We start from the raw sequence: 19,073 nt of genomic DNA, 5'->3' as shown, positions 1-19,073 counted from the left end.
GGTCACATTTATCCCTAGCATCATAATTACACAGTTTAGCTAGCGGGTCTTCCTGCGCACAGTGCATACCTCAGAAATATTCATTTGTATTCTAACTTAGTCCATTAACGTGAACATGTGCAGTCTTGAATGTGAGGTAGTGGATGCTAAATGCTATGACTCATGGGGCTTTTTGCTGAGTCACATTTATTTCCTGTGTATTGTATTTTTTTTGTCTTAGACTTTCCTATTTCCAGAAATTGTGCACGTTAATTCAACCACCTCACTCTTAATACTGTTAAATGCCATGTTTACTTTTGCATGAGATGTGTTTATTTGTCTCTGGCTGAGGTTTCAGTCCTGCTCGCTGCTCTAAACTCGTCCCTGTAGAGCGGTTGCTATAGCAACACTATATTTGCACATATTTTGGCAGTTAAACCCCTTCAGGTCACTGTGTAAAACACAGGCCTACACAAAAGACAGCTCATTTGACAAACAAGTCATAGTTTCAGTGTGTTTTTCTGAGGGGCAGCTCTACATGTACTAAACAACGTAGAGCCAGATACCATTTGAGCAATTGAAATGATCTCATTTATGTAGAAATTAAGCAACTTGTGCTTGCATTGTACAAAATGACTAACAAATGACTAAGTTAGCAAAACCTCGTCTGGACAAAGAATTTCGATGAAGATGTTTTGTAATCCTAGTTGTCATAGCTAGTCATGCAGATACTCATTTTTCTGACAAAGAAAGAAAAAGGATATTTGAGGCAATGATTTTTAAACAAATTCTGTATTAATAAAATAACACAAAAGCACAAAAACAAACATGAAAAAGCAATGCTACCATACACATTATTCAAAGACATTCAGACGTGATAAAGTAGTCAAGAGTACGAAAAATGTCGATTACACTTTACAGTAAGGTACCGTACTTTTTAACATTGTCATGTTATGGCTTTTGCGTTCACTTGTTTGTAGTGTTCAAAACCATATTGTGAAGTGTTACCAACACTGTGAAGTTTCAATCAACTTCAGTTTTATATGTACCATACAAAGTATCATAGCTATGAGCAATTATTGGGTGAAAAATAAGCATGTGATCATTGTTTTTCCACTGACCTCATCATGCCATTAGCTGAAGAGGAAAAGAGAAAAGGAAATGAACACAACTTTCAGTATTGAAAAGGAACTTTTTATACGCTTGCATACCAATATATATGAAGACCACAATGAAGGATGTAGAACACCCTTGATTAGTACCTACTATTATTTGAGGTAACAAATCTTTCTTTTATTTCATCAGCATTATGGAGATTCTGCAGTCTTTGTGATGAAAGTTGTTGGCTACTGACATCAATATTCATTTTCTCAGTTCAGCAATCTTTGTTTTATCTTCTTCACTCTCTGCAATTGGATTCTTGTTCATGTTAATGCATTAGCCTGCAGTTACTAGGTTAATTTGGCTAGCACCTTTTAGCTAGTTAAGGTTACAGTTAGGGTTAGATGAAACAAACAGCATATTTGAAGCGTTCATAACATGCTCTTGATCACTTATGCACCACAAAATAAAAAAAATAAAAAAATCAATCCTTATATTTTACAAAAATGCATAGAAAAAAAGCATGCTGTACATTTAATAGTAAAAAGCCTATTGATCAAAAATGTCCCAACCTCAGTATAAAAATAATGTGAGGGTGTATAACAAATAAATTCACTTTAGGTATAAAACTATGGGGGATAGATAAAGCAGTTAATGGGTGAACATGTAAATGAAGCTTTACATAAAGAAAAAAAGACAATTAAACATTAATGTTGTTGTTGTTGTTTTTACATGTGTAGCATGTAATATGACATTCATTTCTGTAAAAAAATATTATAGTACATACTCAGTACCTAATTAACATAGTCACCAATGAAAATACAACAAAGGTATTATTGATGATCTTAAATGAATAGCTTTTCAAAATTGAAACTATTTTTAAAGGAAAAATAATGTAGTGTTGTACAGTAATGGGATTTCCACAAAAAAGTGGTTATATTTAATGACAATTATGAGACATGATTTTGTCCCATCAGGACCAGAATAATTAGTAAACACACATAAAAATAAATCTAATTTGAAGTTGAATATGGTGATTTTTAAAAAAAAAGTGCTGTAACAGTTCCCAGTACTGCAACACCCCAAGCCATGCAAAATCACGTCAATTCATTAAAGGCATAGTTCACCTGATAATAAAAATCTGCTTTGCAAGTGAAAACAGTCCAAAATATGTTGGTGTATTTTGATGTGAGAGGACAACAGCGGACATGCATACTTTTTCACTGGAGGAAGTGTTGTTAGATTATGGACTCATATCTTGGCTAGAAGAGATGGTTTAGAATTCAAAGCCTTAAAGATGCAAAAAGACATTAAAGGGTTAGTTCACCCAAAAATGAAAATTAGTTGAGGGTGAGTAAAACGCAGCCTAATTTTCATTTTTGGGTGAACTAACCCTTTAATGGATGGACTAGTGGATTATTGTGATGTTTTTATCAGCTGTTTGGACTCTCATTCTGACGGCACCCATTCACTGCAGAGGATTCACTGCTGAACAAGTGATGTAATGCTAAATTTCTCCAAATCTGTTCTGGTGAAGAAACAAACTCATCTACATCTTGGATGGCCCGAGGGTGAACTATTCCTTTAAAAAATAATCCACAATAATCACGTTTTTTATGATCTCCCTGAGGAGAATGTCCCACTTTGAGGTCATCTCTTGTCCATCAAATGACAGAATTCTTGGAAAACCCAAACTTGAAAATCAAATAAGAGGCGATTAACACCACTGCCATCGCCACGCCGGTTAAAACGATAGCCCAGAATGTGGTTCTGTCTGTGGGAGAAAAGACAATAATGATTTTACAAACAGAAGAATCAATCAACAGCTTCAGCAACAGAAGCGTGACTCTGTTGGTTGTACAACACACACACTGCCAGCAGCAGTGCAGCAGTCCTGGCGCGGCCTGGCGGGAACACAACACCAGTGTACGGGAGACTACAAGAGACTATTGTGGCACTATTCCTCAAAAGTGCCTGATGAATCATTAAATGCAAATGTGAAGCTTTTTCAAGACCACAAAAACACCCCGTAGATAAAGAATGAACTTTGGGATAAGTCAATACTGTGAGTTTAAGATAATCGACTTGTATAAATATGCTAAATGTCACAAACACATGCATGTTTCCTTCCTCGTTTTCAGGATTTTCATTTCAAATGGAATAGACGCCACCCTGTATCGGAAGTCATTGTTATGGAGTGCTGCAGGGATGACAATTTTTTAGGCCAAAATGCAAAACTAGGTTAGCACTTCTGGTTCAACTGTCCAGAATTCAATGGGTTTGGGGATAAATGCCTGAAATAAGATCTGTGTTTAACACAAGCTCAAAATATATTCATGTTTAAATTCAAGATATTCAGGTTTTATATTCATGTTATTCTACAACATAGAACATTAATGTAATAACCCCTTGTGATTTTTAAAGCTCCTATTTGTATTTAAAAAAGTGGTTGCTGCTAACAAGTGGCTAAATGGCACTAGAGGTTGGCAGGGACATTAAACATTATTAGGAATAATAATAATAACTAGTCCACGTTTACAGCCTCATTATGTTTTATAATCGCACTCTTGCACACTATTCTAACTCAAACTTTAGATAGGGAAAATGTTTTATAAAAAGTCTAAAAGTCGTCAGAAGCATAGTGATGGTGACGTTGAAGTTACAGCCTATGTGTAGCTTTTTTCTTCTGCCGATTGTGTTTAGGCTTCATAAAGTTATTTTAATTTGTGAAGGTTATCATTATGAACAAGATGTGTAAGAATCATAAAACTGTGTTGGTCACAAAGCTTATTTTCCACAATAATCCAAACTCCATAGGAAAAATCCTATTGTGTTTTTCTCAAGGGAACCAATATACACCATCACTGCAGAACTATATTGAACAGTAAGGGCTAGTTCATGTGGGCAGTGGAACGGGAAGAAACGCAAGGTCTTGAGATGTGTTTTTTTAAAGTTGAACTTCTCTTAACTTAAGTGCCGCGTTTCTGAGAACACCATGTCATGCGAGATGCTTCAAAAGCTGTATCACATTTACAAAAACATGGAAATGTAGCGAAGCGGAATGGAAAAACATTCTGTGTGAACAGCCTATAAGGATGTAAAAAACACTAAATCAAATTTCAAACTGAGATTGAGAGAAACACTGAGGCAAAGTGTCAGATTAATGTTTATTTGATCAAAACTGGCAACAGAACCGCCGTATCTCACAACAACTCTCTGTGGGTTGAGCTGAAGAGGACATTCAGCTTGTGCACCTGTTAAACAAATTGAAGAACACAGAGTAATTGCATATAGGTATTGTTTGCCTGACAGACTGAACACAGATAACCAATTAACACACATTAAAACTTGCAATAAAAATGACCGTCTGGATTCTTGGGTGAGGATTTGTTATTTTATTGAGTTTATTGGCCAACTGCATCAAACAAGAAATACAAACTGCAAAAAAAAAAAAAAAAAATGTTTTTGGCTATTGTAGAAGACCATCGGTCTATGACAGTTCATGATTCTTTTAAAACAAAGAGGCTCATCAATTCTTACCATCTGGGAAATGAAACTAAGAAATTCACTGACACAGCAGGGTCATTCTAAAGCAAGTGTGTAACCGTGTGAGCATAACCTTTTACCATGTGCTATTATCTTTTCTAAAGATGTCAAAGAAAAATCCAGTACATTCATTTAAAATTTTCATTTTATTTCAGTATTGTCTCCATAAATATGCATTTTGTCCTGTCCTGGCCCCGCCTTCTCAACCTTTCCTTTCTGTTTTAGCAAGCAAGAACATGTCACAGGAAATAAACATTTTATTCATAATTTAGAAGACAAATTATTTTATTAAAAAATCGTTTCCACAGGTTGTGTCAACCTTGTTTTCATCATAACTCACCCTTATTAATATAATTACAATTTAATTTTTTAAGATAAATGTTATGACATAATCATAAACGTTTCAGTAGATCTGAACTCGGACAGGTGTTTGCTTTTTGTCGTTTAACGTTTGTCAGTAGGACTATCTAAACCCCGTGAATACAAAAAAATTGATATTTGTAGTAATATCAGCAATAAATAATTTATAATAACAGCTTTGTCAGTATTGTCATGATGACTGTGAACGCAATATTAGTAATGGCTACATGAACTGTAAAACTACTAACTTTCCTACCTTTTTAAAGGACATATCTATACAACAAATCCACAGGTTATATGAACTGCTGAAGAGTTTGCCAGCACTAAAAATATTGAGTACTCACGCACAGGTCATATTGCAAGCGCTACTGTAGATATAGCGTGGCTCCTTAGTGTACAGTAATGAATTAACTCAAATATGTCAACATTTTAACGCAGAGACAATAGAGGTCAACGACGCTCGGAATCACTCACATGAAAGTAAATGTTTAAAACACATTCAAGGTCGTATGCAACTAGTTAATTATTGTTTTCGCTTCACGTATCGAAAGAATAAAAGGGAAACAAGTCAATACAAACCTGTCAGAGTCGCAAACGCCAAAACTGCCGAAAGATAAACAAGTCCATAAAAACACTGCAGCATATTGTAAGTGTTTGAGGGTACCATCGACCAGACAAAGGCGCGGTTGAGGCGTGCGAATAAATAAACGGGTCGCCTCTGCCTTCAGATTTGTGACTGTCCAGCGCGGCTCCTCCAGCGAAACCCCACCCAAATCACGAGTGGATATGGTTGTCATCGGATAGAAATGAAACCATTTAGGCAGTTCACATTGAAGAACACATGCGCGCAAATGAGTTTCTGAGGGAAGCTAATCCAGTTTCTAAACCGTTTCAAATCTCAGACTCTCTAAACATGACGCATTATTAAAGGGATACAAACCTTCTTACCGACAGAATACGACATTTTCACTTGGTAAAGAACAGGTAAAACCAGCCTATGCTGGTTGGTCAGCTGGTCTCCCAGCCTGACCAGCTAAAAGTGATCAAAATCCCTCTAAAACCATTCTAAACTAGCTACAGCCAGGCTTGAAGCTTGGTCTGGTTTAAATTGGTTTCAACAGGACCGTGTTGACAAATGGGCTGTTTGGTAAACACATCAGAAAGTTATTTAATAGAAATAAAACATCTCCATGTTGGAACAGTCGATGCATTGTCCCTGCTGTGCAGCGAAGCGTCTGATATGATGTTTATAATGTTTATTCAACCTAAGAATAAAATCGTAAACACTGGCCATAATGTGTGTGTGTGTGTGTTACAAATGTGTGAGATATAACAAGATTAAAAATGCTAATCGTGAAAGACAATCAAGGGTGCATCTGTTATAACATACCTGCTCGATTTACTGTTATAAAAAACTATTAAAAAATTAAAATATTAAAACACCAAATAGAAAAGCACCTGAGGTAAATTAAAATAATGTAGTTGTTATTTATTAGAGTGGGGGTTCAATCTTCAACTGGCTGGCAGGAGCCGCCACTGACAGGTCATCCTGCTAGCCAGTTGAAGATTGAACCCCTACTGATTTATTATGCAGTAGTTATACACAACATATCTGTATTTAACCGACTTCTGTTCAATACTATAATATATTTTTTTGCCAAAGATCGAAAACGATTCTGTTAAAAGAATATTTCATTTATTATAGATTTTTTTTTAAACAAATGAATAATTCCTCAAATGTTTTCAACAAATTCATTTACAAATTCAAATCATCAAATTCAAATGCCATGTGCTTATAAGGACAGATGGTATAAATTCTATAACAAAACTGAAAACCCACCAGAATATGGGTGAGATTACATTCATATCGAAATTAAACAGAGATTCAGTGACAAAATTAAAAAGATGGAAATTCTGTCATAATTTTTTCATCCTCATGTCGTTCCAAACTTGTGTGACTAAGTGTTTTGTGAAACTGGAAAGGTGAATTTTTTAATAATCTTTACATAATGCTATTCCATACAACAGCAATTGATAGTGACCACACATATCAAACTGAAAACAGACAAACATCCATATTGCTTCAGAACATAGTTATATGGGTTAACTTTATGATGATTTTTAAAAAGCCTTTAGAAGAACACGAAGGTGCGTAAATGATGACAGAACTGTCGTTTTTGGTTAAACTATGCTTTTAACATCATTATACAGCTTGAGCCATAAAACTGGCACACCTATTTTATGTTGAGCATCTTTTTTTTTCCTTTTTTTTACAAACTATGAGGCCTGAGAGAAATTTTTTAGAAATTCATCCAAATATTCTCCCACAGGTTCAGCATGAGAAACCTCATACCCAAGCTTTGACTTCTTTACAGCCATCGTGTGCTATATTTCCACCCTCTAAAGTGTGGATTTTACCAAAGGAATAGAAACATCAAACAAATAATTTGTTTAACGAAGTAACACACTCAATCATGGTGTCTTTCACAAATCACACTTACATATAACCAGACTGAGCAAATAGGATGCCTATTTGGCATGCTGTCTGAAGGGAAGGCTCCGAGCTCCCAGAGAACTCCCCCATATCCCAAGCTGGGATAGGAATAGTTAGGAGTGAGGTGTTGGGGTGGAGGACGGACGCCTGAAATCTGTCATGAAACAAGTTGGCTGTATATATATATATATATATATATATATATATACTATCGTGCTTAATTGGTTGATTATCTGAATGTGCTCCTCCTGAACGTTGTTAATAAAACATCATTTCTTAATACATACCGTATAGCTTTTGACAAAACACAAATATTCAAACTGACCAATGTGCCAGAGACAAAAGAATAGTCTTTTTACACAATTTAACAAAAGCCTTCCCTTAAATGACATACAAAGCAAGTATTACTCAATCAATCAAAGTCACTTTGTAGCTAATGAACATTCACTTATATCAAGATCGTTGATTCATGAAAACGTCCACTGCAGACATCAGGTCCGTTAATTTGAAATCATTTAGCATTTCTTTGTCACCGGTTCTGTCACATATTTTCTTCTGGTCCATTAGATTGCAAACTAAAAAGTGTATTTTGTGATGTAATTAACAGTTGATAAAAACTGGATCTAGGAGTGGAGTGAATGAACAGGTGCTGAAGAATATACGAAGAAACAAAAACGCCACAAAGTAGGGGGCTAGAGACTTCCAGTGTAAAAAATCCCTTTGTGGACACTGGGACTCGGTAGATGCGCCAAACCCAGGGATTTCATAACCTAAGCAAGGATATTGCTCTGAGAGAGTTTCTTCATTGGAATAGGGTTGTGTTTGCCATTCTGTGCTATGTTTCCATTTTGTGCACTAGGCTTGGCATCCTTCAGGCTATAATGGCCCATCTTGGCTGTTTTGTAGTAGATAGAGAAGATGAAGATGAAGATGACTGAGATGAACGCCACAATGACTGCAATAAGTCCTGCTATTAAGGGCAGGTAATCCTCTGTGTCAAGAGAAATAAAGCACACCAACAGATCAGACAAAAAAAAAAAACAGTCTAAACAGACAAGTGCTAAAATTGCAGAAAAAAACAATACTTCATGATTTTCCATATCAGAAGCAAACAAGCAAAATGAAATGATTAATCATAGCAAGTGTACATGTGTAATCAAAATAATGCATTCTAATCACATCAAGTTTCTCTTACATCATTTTTAATGATTTGGTTAATTTTTTTCTTTGTGATTTATTGCATATTTGGACTAGTGTGAACATCTGAAAATCATGCATTTTATTTTTAGACATGTTTGGCCTGATCAAAATTTCATATCCCCATATTTTAAACTGCAACAAAGTAGAAACAGCTGTTGGAAATGTAAACCAAAACATATGCAAAAATGCATAGTTACCTTTTAATACCACTTTTACATGTCTGGTCTTCCTGCCAACAGAATTGCTTGCAGTGCAGTACAGATCCTCAGGTGTTGACTCTGTTATATTAAGTTTTTCACTATGTGTGCTATGTACTGTGTCATTTGTGCCGAGGCTCCAGCTGATTGTTGGTTTTGGGTTTCCCTCGGCTTCACAAACAAGCACCTCTGGATAGCCTCGAAATACAGGCACTGTGGAGGGCAGTTTGATCTCATTGATGATTGGTTTATCTACAGGAAAGAGCAAAGAGAAAAACAGGTTTCACATTATAAAAATGAGGACCACTGAAATACCTGCAAAGTAAACCTGGACAAATTATTGTACATACAATGTACAGTAATGCTGAGATGTTCTGATGACATTGTTGGATAATGTTGGGTTCCTTCTGCTTCACACCAGTATTGAGCTCCATCATCAGTTTTGTTTGGACTGAGCTGGAGTTTAGATGTGCTACTGACTGGAGTCTTGGTGGTATCAGTGGAGTTGGTTTGACTCAGTTTGTACCATCTCACAACAACACTCTTAGATGGATCCACATTCTGAATGAAGCACTGGAGCTCATACTGCTTGCCCACTATCACTGGTCCACTGTGATTCACAAAGCTGATGGAAATATCTGCAAGACACATTAAGCATAATAGATTGGCTGAAATGTCAAATACTTCAAATAAGTGCAAAATCAAATTATTTTAATCTATAGAAAAAAAAACAATTACAGAAATTTAGTGCTGTCAAACGATTAATTTCAACTAATTTAATTCAACTAAAAATTTTTGTTTACATAATGTGTGTGTACTGTGTATATTTATTATGTATATATAAACACACACACATACATTATATATTTTGAAAATATTTACATGTACATGTATATTTATATTCATATAATTTACATTATATATAAACAATTTTTTTTCTTAAATATATACATGCATGTGTGTGTGTGTGTGTGTATATATATATATATATATACACACACGCATATATACACACACACACACATACATAATAAATACACACATATTTTACAAAAACTTTTATTTGGGATGCAATTAATCGCGATTAATCGTTTGACAGCACTAGAGAAATTAATTTTAAAAACAAATGCACACTGGTGTTGACTGTTGCGGACTGTTGTTTAGGCACAAGGCTGGTTTCTAGCTGGTATGTTGCAGCTGTTGCTTTTTTGACCACCAAGGACCATCAACCATGTTTCAAAACAATACACATAACTTTCTATTTTGTATTGTTATAAGTGTGGTATTTCCAGCAAATGCCAGGGGCTATAATGTTTTGCACTTCATGGACATATTTTCTCTATTTTCTTCTAAAAAACTCTTAAACCAGCCTACACTAGCTGATTTTACTACAAATAAATCCAAAAACCATGGTTACTTTTGTTAAACCATGGTAACCACAAATTAACCATAGTTTTGCTACACTAACCATAGTTTAACCATTTGTAGTAAAACTGTGGTAATACAAATGGTGGGCCTAATCAATACAACAAAAAACATAGTTACTACACTTTTGCTACAATAAAACCATGGTTAATTTTCGTAAGGGAGTAATCACAGTTAAACAAAACTGTAATGTTTCCTCGTAAATGCTATAGCTTTAGCAGACCCCTAACGTTAACTTGTCTAACGGTAACTAAGTACAGTGCATTTTAACTCTCCAGTATATTTGCAATTGCTGACAGACAACTTTTATGTCTGGCTGTGGTTAAACTGCTAAATGCAGGCTGTTAATGATAACAAACAAGGTGTATTTATCTTGTTTGACAGCGTTATTCTATCGCTATTTAAACAGTGTTACTCAAAGTCTTTTCAGAAGCGAGTCACAGCGGAGGAAATAAAACACCGGGGCCTTTCAATCACTCTTTAACTTATTTAAACCCCCTTTTTTCAAGTTTAACGCGGAAAACTGTCCTGAAAATATATAATTTTTCTTCCGGATTGTAAAAATACAACACTCGTTATATAAATGTCCTACCATCCAACGCGTACCGCAGCGACAGCAGATCCAAAATGAGACACGTGAAGAGAATCCGATCACTCCGCGCCGTCATTTTCAGTTGTAGCTGCGCTGTATCGAAACCGTTTTTAACCAGCCAACGGTGTTTAATCGTTCAAGCAGTAACAAACACAACACACGGTCTCGGACCCTTCATTTATCGCAGGAAACCACTGCCCAGTCTGCCCTCGCTCAGCTGCCTGTTTTAGTTAATGTTATCCCTCCCCCACACATTTCTCTAAAAGTGCACGTTGTAACTTTATTCATTTGTACCCCGTCACGACAAAACCGGGACTGGAAATAGAGAGAACTCATTCACCTATCTTTTAGATAAGGCAAAGTCGTTTTGAACATCGCATTAAGTGTTTAAAGGCCACCTTTGAAAAACCACAGCTCTTTACTTCACCCCATTTCCCTTCATTGTCAACACATCCTCGAGCTCAGATAAATAAGGGTGGGTCTATATAAAAACATGCGGTTTCATATCACTTCCCACAACGCTTTCTGTGTCAGAATGAGTCATGCTGGACCCCCACAGACATTGTCATGACTAATGCATACTTCCCTACTATACAGTATGCAGAAAGGACTGAATACAAGAGATGTTGAGAGTGTTCAAGCACACATAAGTGTCCTTGTGACTGAATTGTAGCAGTTAACAGAAACAGATCTGTTGTACCAGCATGCAACCCTCAGCGGGTCGAGCTGAATAGGGCATTCAGTAGTGTTCTTCAGGAACGTACCTGTGCCTTACAAATAATGAAGCTGTAGAATCAAACAAGTGCATAAGAAGAACAGTTTCACCAGCTAAAGTAGGCTAATGAATAGTACTTCTGACAGGTTTGAAATGATGTACATCCACATGCAATGAAAACTGAGTTATTTTATTCGTGACAGGAATGGTCCACAAGTTTGCCACCATTTTAAAGGGGTCATATGATGCGATTTTAATTTTTCCTTTCTCTTTGGAGTGTTACAAGCTCTTGGTGCGTAAAGAAGATCTGTAAAGTTGCAAAGACTAAAGTCTCAAATCCAAAGAGATATTCTTTATAAAAGTTAAGAGTCAACCAGTACTTACAGTACATTCACAACGAAACACACAGCGTCTTCACGACATGGCGGCGGCGGCGGCAACAACAATACTAGAATAAAAGTTACGCCTTCTTTCTTTGCGTGAACATTTGGGCGGTGTTATTAACTAAACACCGCTGTGTTGCTCGGAGATGTGCAACAATTCTGCTGTGGCTTTAAAGGTAATATATTCTTTGAAAAATTGAGCAAAAACACATAATATTGTGTTTAAAATATAACACAATATCAACTTTTTACTGAACTGTTGTATAAAATCGCATTTAAACTCATGATATTCTGGTGAAAAACAGCACTCGTGTAATAGCCTACTGCTCTCCCTGCTCGTGTGATATCTATCGATATTGTATGATATAAATATGAGACAAAAACACATAAAGGGGCATTTTTTGCAGCAATATCTTGAATTTTAGGGCATAACTGCATTTATGGAGTTGTTGCCCTGCTTCATATTTACGTATGTTTATAGTTAGTACGGTCTCATACTGTATGGCGTACCTTGTCAGTGTTGTGCGCTTAGCTTGGCCATTTGTTGTGATAAACAGGAAAGTGTGTTCAAGCGCCAGCAAAACACAGTGTAAAGAAATACTCTTTGAGAGAAGCAGTCAATCAGCAGAAGTTAAAAGCAGCTCGTAAGTGTACTTAACAGGAAAGTGTGTCCAGCTGAATTCAATTAGAGTTTTGTTAGACGAATATAAAAAGCTTAGTATACCGCGGCAGCGGTCGTGTGAAGACCGAAGAGTGTAAAAACCATTGACTCTATCGTTCGACTCCACCGATAAGATGGTTAAGGACTCAGCTGCTCGGATTGATTTGGGCAGGTCATTCCACCAGGAGGGAACAGTTAATGAAAAAGTCAGTGAAAGTGATTTTGTGCCTCTTTGAGAGGGCAACAAATGCCTAGTTTATAATGGGCTTTATTGGTTTTGTCTCGTCACGTCAGGACACGGTATCACAGTATGGTAAGGGGCGTAACATTTCCGTCACACGCTTGAGGCATTCGGCCAGTCACAATGCACTGGATAGCTGGCCAATCAGAGCACACCTTTTCACACCGATGAGCTTTGTAAAAATCTACGCATTTCAGAAAGGCGGGGCATAGAGGAGGAACAATAATTTACAGTATGTGGAAAATAATGTTTTTTGAACCTTAAACCGCATAAACACATTTCATTACACCAAATACACAAAATAATGTTCTTTTTAGCAACATCATATGACCCCTTTAAAACCACGCAACTAGTCAAAGTCCACTCTTTTTAATATCTTGGTAACTTTTTAGGTGCTAGGGTAGTCTGTGTGGTTGCTAGGGAGTTGCTTTGCAATTGCTAGGGTATTCAGGGTGATTAATAGGGTGTTGCTATACGGTTGATAGGGTACTCGGAGTGGTTGCTAGGGTGTTGCTATGTGGTTGCTAGAGTATTTTGTGTGGTTGCTAAGGTGTTGCTAGATGGTTGCTATGCGGTTGCTAGGGTGTTATGTAGTTGTGAGGTTACTCAGGGTGGTTGCTAGGGTGTTGCTATGGGTTTGCTAAGGTATTCGGCATGGTTTCTAGGGTGTTGCTATGTGGATGCTAAAGTACTTGTGGTGGTTGCTAGGCTGTTGCTATGCATTGCTTGAGTACTCTGGGAGGTTGCTAAGGTGTTGCTATGGAGTTGCTAGGGTACTTGGGGTGGTTGCTAGGGTACCTGGAGTGGTTGCTAGAGTGTTGCTATGCGGTTGCCAGGGTACTTGGGGTGGTTGCTAGGGTACTCAGGGTGGTTGCTAAGGTGTTGCTATGTGGTTGCTAGGGTGTTCTGGGAGGTTGCTATGAGATAGATAGATAGATAGATAGATAGATAGATAGATCAGAGATGCAAACAAGGGGGGAAAAAGGAGAGAACATTGCGTGGATCGCGGGCATGCACCACACAGAATTTATTTTTAAGATATTTGCTTTACATGCTCATTTGTAGTTACTTTAAGGCATAGGCGCCGATTTATGTTTCTGCCGGTGGGTGGGCGATTATCTCAATATTTAGATTTTTCTGCACCCTCAGATTCCAGATTTTCAAATAGTTGTATCTCAGCCAAATATGATCCTGTCCTAGCAAAGGATACAATACAAAGTTTGAGGGCGCAGACCATGTAATATCTGAGGGAGCGCAGAGTCATGATCTCTATATGCCTAGAGATTTGTGCTGGCGCCCTCTCGTATTACAATAATGCACTCTTGACATTTGCCATTAAAATAACGCCAAAAACTGCCTCAAATGAACTATGAAAACAAGAATAAAGTCGTACAAGCCGCAATCCATTTCTTATTGGTTAAAATGAACGGAGACTATCTCGTGTTTTTCTGTGGGTGCTCGATCATGCTCGATCATTTCCATGGGTGCTCAGGGGCTATATCAGCGCCTATGCTTTAAGGTATTTTTTATATATGTTTTATTACCTTATATGTCCCAAAAAAATTTACATCTTGTTGCAACATTACAAAAAACAAGATTGAATATATTTGGTCAAAATCCCATGTTATAAAAGATGAAGTTCTATGCAGGCTATTTAAGACCATTTTGGCTGATTAGACGGCAATGCTGACCTAAAATGCAAAATGTTTGCCCTCTCTATCTTTACCGTGAATTCCCACATCTCAGACCTCAAATTCATAAAATATTACCCTTTTTTAGACATAGATTTTGAATTAAAGAGTAAAGAAAATACTAAACAAAAGATATAGCACACTCGGTCAGATCAGTGTGAAGATTTGGGCTGAGTTGGGAGTTCGTAGAGTTAAAGCTCTAGGAGTTAGAGTCAGCAGTTTTAGTCAGAAGAAGAAGAAGAAGTTTAAATAGCATTTCAGTAAGTTGGCTTTCTCATTTTCACATTTCACAAACATTTTCATTTGCGCAGATGTCAATGTATCAGCCAGCAAAAAATAAACCAAAATACATGCACTGGTTAAGGCTTACAAACTGGCAGCCAGTTTCATGCTTTGACCAATGCTATACACATGCAAGCTTCTGAAAAACTATTTTGGCTATTGTGGAATACATCAGTCAGGTTTAGAGCCATTTAAAACATAGAGGCTATCTATATTCAGTCGTTGCAATTGACAAAAAAAAAAACTTCAGTGGTGCAGTACTGGTAAAGTAACAGGTCTGGCTTTATTCCCTTTGCGTTTCCCAAAAGGAACCATTGCTAAGATTTTTGGCTAATTTAGCTAGTAGCTACTGCAGTCACAGTACTTAGTACAGTTTTTACAATTGTAATTATTTTACAATATTAATGAGTGAAAATAGAAATGCAGTGCAATTTTATTTAAAATAAATTCTTAAAAATGCATTTATATGTCATATGTTAGTTAACACTTGTGCTCCTATTAAGACAGATGACTATGTGAATTCCATATAATAAATAAAGATTATATTCTACACAAAAAAATAGATTCTATTTACAGAGAGGTCTGAGAAAATTTACATCAACAGATCACAAAGTGATCATACAGCTTAGGCACAAGAAAACTCCAGAAAGTCACCACAAAATTACAACCTGTAGTACTTTAGTGTCTTTCTCAACATAGTTGTAATACAATATATATATATATATATATATATATTTATTTATTTATTTTTAGCCTTATTTTTATTGGAGTTTTCATAATTTTACTACTTCAACTTGAACTTATTTTAAATAGTAGCTGTAAAATTTCTAATTTCCATTTTTCATCTAGTATTTATATTTTATTTTAATTCAATTAACAAAAAATACTTTTAGTTAATAATAGCAATGGCATGAATCCAGTTTATGTGCTTCTTAAATATGTTGTGTGTTTTCTCAGGCGGCTCATTCAGGCATTTCTTGTGGCAAGTCTGTAAGGAGCTGCAGAGTTCGGCGCTCTCTCTGTATTTATATATACATAATAAATATACACAGTACACACACATATTATGTAAACAAAAACTTATTTTGGATGCGATTAATCGTTTGACATCACTAATATATATATATATTCAGAATGATCAATATGCCTGAAACACACAATATAAGTATAGTATCTTTATAAAAACATACAAGAATCCAATAAAAGCCTACTAAGGATGCTACTCAACTTTAGTTGATCAACAAGCTTGTCAGCTGGATCTTAGAGTGAAGTGAAATAACACTGATCCATATGATTTCTCGTCACAATCTGATCTGACTGCGGACAGTGAGGCTCAGCAGATGGATCCAAAATTAGGGAAACATAACCAAAGCATTGACATAAGCAAAGCAAAAGACGCTGTGCGGAAATCAGAAAGTGTGTAAATTGATTTAGGAAGGAAGAATGAAATTTGCATTAGTCAAAGACAAATAGGTAAAAGACAAAAAGAATCAATCACATGCATCTGTGATTTTTAACAGAGGAACTTCAAATGATGTTACATAAAATCTATCCTGACAACATACTATTAAATTGTTTTTTCATAATATTCTTGCTTGTCGTGTGTTTTCTCAGGCGGCTCATTCAGGCATTTCTTGTGGCAAGTCTGTAAGGAGCTGCAGAGTTCGGCGCTCTCTCTTCTCCTCCCGTGTCCCAGCGCTGCGGCAAATCGCAATAAGGTGCACCTGCATGTTTGTTCTGCTGGATTTCACAGCATTTTTCCTCCTTCCTTTATGTGCTACAGGATGATAGCACATGCTCTCAGCTTGACTCGTGTGTGTGTGTGTGTGTGTGTGTGTTGCAGAATGATCAATATGCCTGAAACACACAATATAAGTATAGTATCTTTATAAAAACATACAAGAATCCAATAAAAGCCTACTAAGGATGCTACTCAACTTTAGTTGATCAACAAGCTTGTCAGCTGGATCTTAGAGTGAAGTGAAATAACACTGATCCATATGATTTCTCGTCACAATCTGATCTGACTGCGGACAGTGAGGCTCAGCAGATGGATCCAAAATTAGGGAAACATAACCAAAGCAGAGATAATGCTCCTTCACGCGGACTGTTCTGGCTGCGCTAAGAGTTCTTTACATGCATTGGGCCTCTTCACATCATAATGGCCCATCCTGTTTTTTTTGTAGTAGGTCAAGTAGATGTAGATGAAGATGAAGATGACAAAGATGACCACCACTACAGCACCAATAATGCCTAATATTGTGGGTATGTAATTCTCTGTGTCAAAAATAAAAACAAATATACGAGTAAATCAGCAATTTAGTGAATGAAATCCAAGCAAGCAAAACTTAGGATAGATCACTATACTGCATCATGCATGCTAATCTAAATAAGTCTAGAAAAACCCATGCAAGACAACAATGACACAAGCCATAACACTTAAATATAATAAGCCATAATGTGATCACAGTGACACTAACGCTGCAAGCAGAGCATTACAAGACCAACAAACCAAGCAGCTTCTTAAAAAAATTTAAATACTTTGTGAAAGACCAAACCACTAACCGCAAAAGACGCTGTGCGGAAATCAGAAAGTGTGTAAATTGATTTAGGAAGGAAGAATGAAATTTGCATTAGTCAAAGACAAATAGGTAAAAGACAAAAAGAATCAATCACATGCATCTGTGATTTTTAACAGAGGAACTTCAAATGATGTTACATAAAATCTATCCTGACAACATACTATTAAATTGTTTTTTCATAATAAAACTATATTATTATTAATACATTATATTAAATGCATATTTAATATAACCAAAACATATATTTTGTTTAATATCAGACTAACAAATACAAAACATACAATTGTGAAACAGACACAATTCCTTCCCTCTGTAGTTTTACCGTCAGTATTACTAAACTGAAACATGGTTAATGGCACACAAATGCATAGTTACCTTGTATGGACACTTTTACATGTCTGGTGATACTGCCAACAGAATTGCTTGCAGTGCAGTACAGATCCTCAGGTGTTGACTCTGTTATATTAAGTTTTTCACTATGTGTGCTATGTACTGTGTCATTTGTGCCGAGGCTCCAGCTGATTGTTGGTTTTGGGTTTCCCTCGGCTTCACAAACAAGCACCTCTGGATAGCCTCGAAACACATGCACTACGGAGGGCAGTTTGGTCTCATTGATGATTGGTTTAACTGTAGGAAGGAGCCAAAAACACACAGGTTAAGAGCTTTTGCATCTGCATACTGCATCTTACATTTCTTATGTTAATCCATATTTGTTTTTAACAAAACTACTCAAATTTAGATATTTACAGTGGGGAAAATTATTTATTTGATCCCCTGCTGATTTTGTAAGTTTGCCCACTTACAAAGAAATTAAGGGTCTGCGATTTTTATGGTAGGTTTCTTTTAACGGTTAGAGACAGAATACCAACCAAAAAATCCAGAAAAAGCGCATTATATAAAGGTTAGAGATTGTTCTGCTAAGGGTACAGGACGACTTCACCGCATTGAGGGGCAAATGTATGGGGCCATATACTATAAAATCTTGGACGAGAACCTCCTTCCCTCAGCCACACTGAAGATGGAATCTCTAACCTTTATATAATGGTTTTTTTCTGGATTTTTTGGTTGGTATTCTGTCTCTATACGTTAAAATAAACCTACCATAAAAATTACAGACCCTTCATTTCTTTGTAAGTGAGCAAACTTACAAAATCAGCAGGGGATCAAATAAATATTTTCCCCACTGTAAAAAAAAGTCACATGCTGCATCTGATCTCTATTACTACACAACTTGACACACTGTGTCACTGCTATAACCACTAAAAGTCTTTTTGATTCGGATATGTTAACATACTCTAAAAAGATTAATCATATAAGCTAACAGATCTTACGTACAATATACAGTCATGCTGAGAGGATTTGATGAAATTGTAGGATGAGGTTGAGGTCCTTCTGCTCCCAGATCCAGCTCTGCTTCACACCTGTATTGAGCTCCATCATCAGCTCTGTCTGGACGGATCAGGAGTGTGGCTGTTTTATTCACTGGAGTCTCGCTAGCTTCAGTGAAGGTGGTTTGATTCAGCAGAGTCTGTCCTTTGTACCAGTTGACAGTGAGATTCTGAACAGGAGCCACATTGTGAACGTCACACTGGAGCTCATACAGCTCTCCCTCCATCATTGGTCC

At 36.5% G+C, this 19,073-nt stretch overlaps 1 protein-coding gene and 1 long non-coding RNA gene across 3 annotated transcripts in view; both read right to left on the bottom strand.

Moving 5' to 3' along the window:
* Window positions 1–4,276: 4,276 nt before the first annotated feature.
* On the bottom strand, window positions 4,277–5,850 carry LOC107711274 (uncharacterized). The gene is made up of 2 exons (XR_001636684.1): window positions 5,566–5,850; window positions 4,277–4,334 (listed from the first exon to the last, which is right to left on the bottom strand). It is a non-coding gene; the product is annotated as an uncharacterized LOC107711274 (long non-coding RNA).
* Window positions 5,851–7,233: 1,383 nt separating this feature from the next.
* The window catches only part of LOC107711273 (hemicentin-1-like), a 19,091-nt gene continuing 7,251 nt past the window's right edge, over window positions 7,234–19,073 (bottom strand). For both annotated transcript variants that reach the window (XM_016516242.1, XM_016516243.1), the window contains 4 exons: window positions 17,825–18,076; window positions 9,228–9,515; window positions 8,878–9,129; window positions 7,234–8,471 (listed from right to left, as the gene is read on the bottom strand). In XM_016516242.1, the coding sequence (XP_016371728.1) occupies window positions 8,251–8,471; window positions 8,878–9,129; window positions 9,228–9,515; window positions 17,825–18,076 (1,013 nt within the window). In that variant the 3' untranslated portion in view covers window positions 7,234–8,250. The remainder of the gene's footprint in view (window positions 8,472–8,877; window positions 9,130–9,227; window positions 9,516–17,824; window positions 18,077–19,073) is intronic.

This window comes from Sinocyclocheilus rhinocerous, unplaced genomic scaffold (genome assembly GCF_001515625.1).
Source record: "Sinocyclocheilus rhinocerous isolate Xijiao unplaced genomic scaffold, SAMN03320098_v1.1 scaffold115, whole genome shotgun sequence".
NCBI lineage: Eukaryota > Metazoa > Chordata > Actinopteri > Cypriniformes > Cyprinidae > Sinocyclocheilus > Sinocyclocheilus rhinocerous.
Note: the sequence above shows the minus strand (reverse complement) of the source record. Positions and strands in the feature narration are given on the sequence as shown.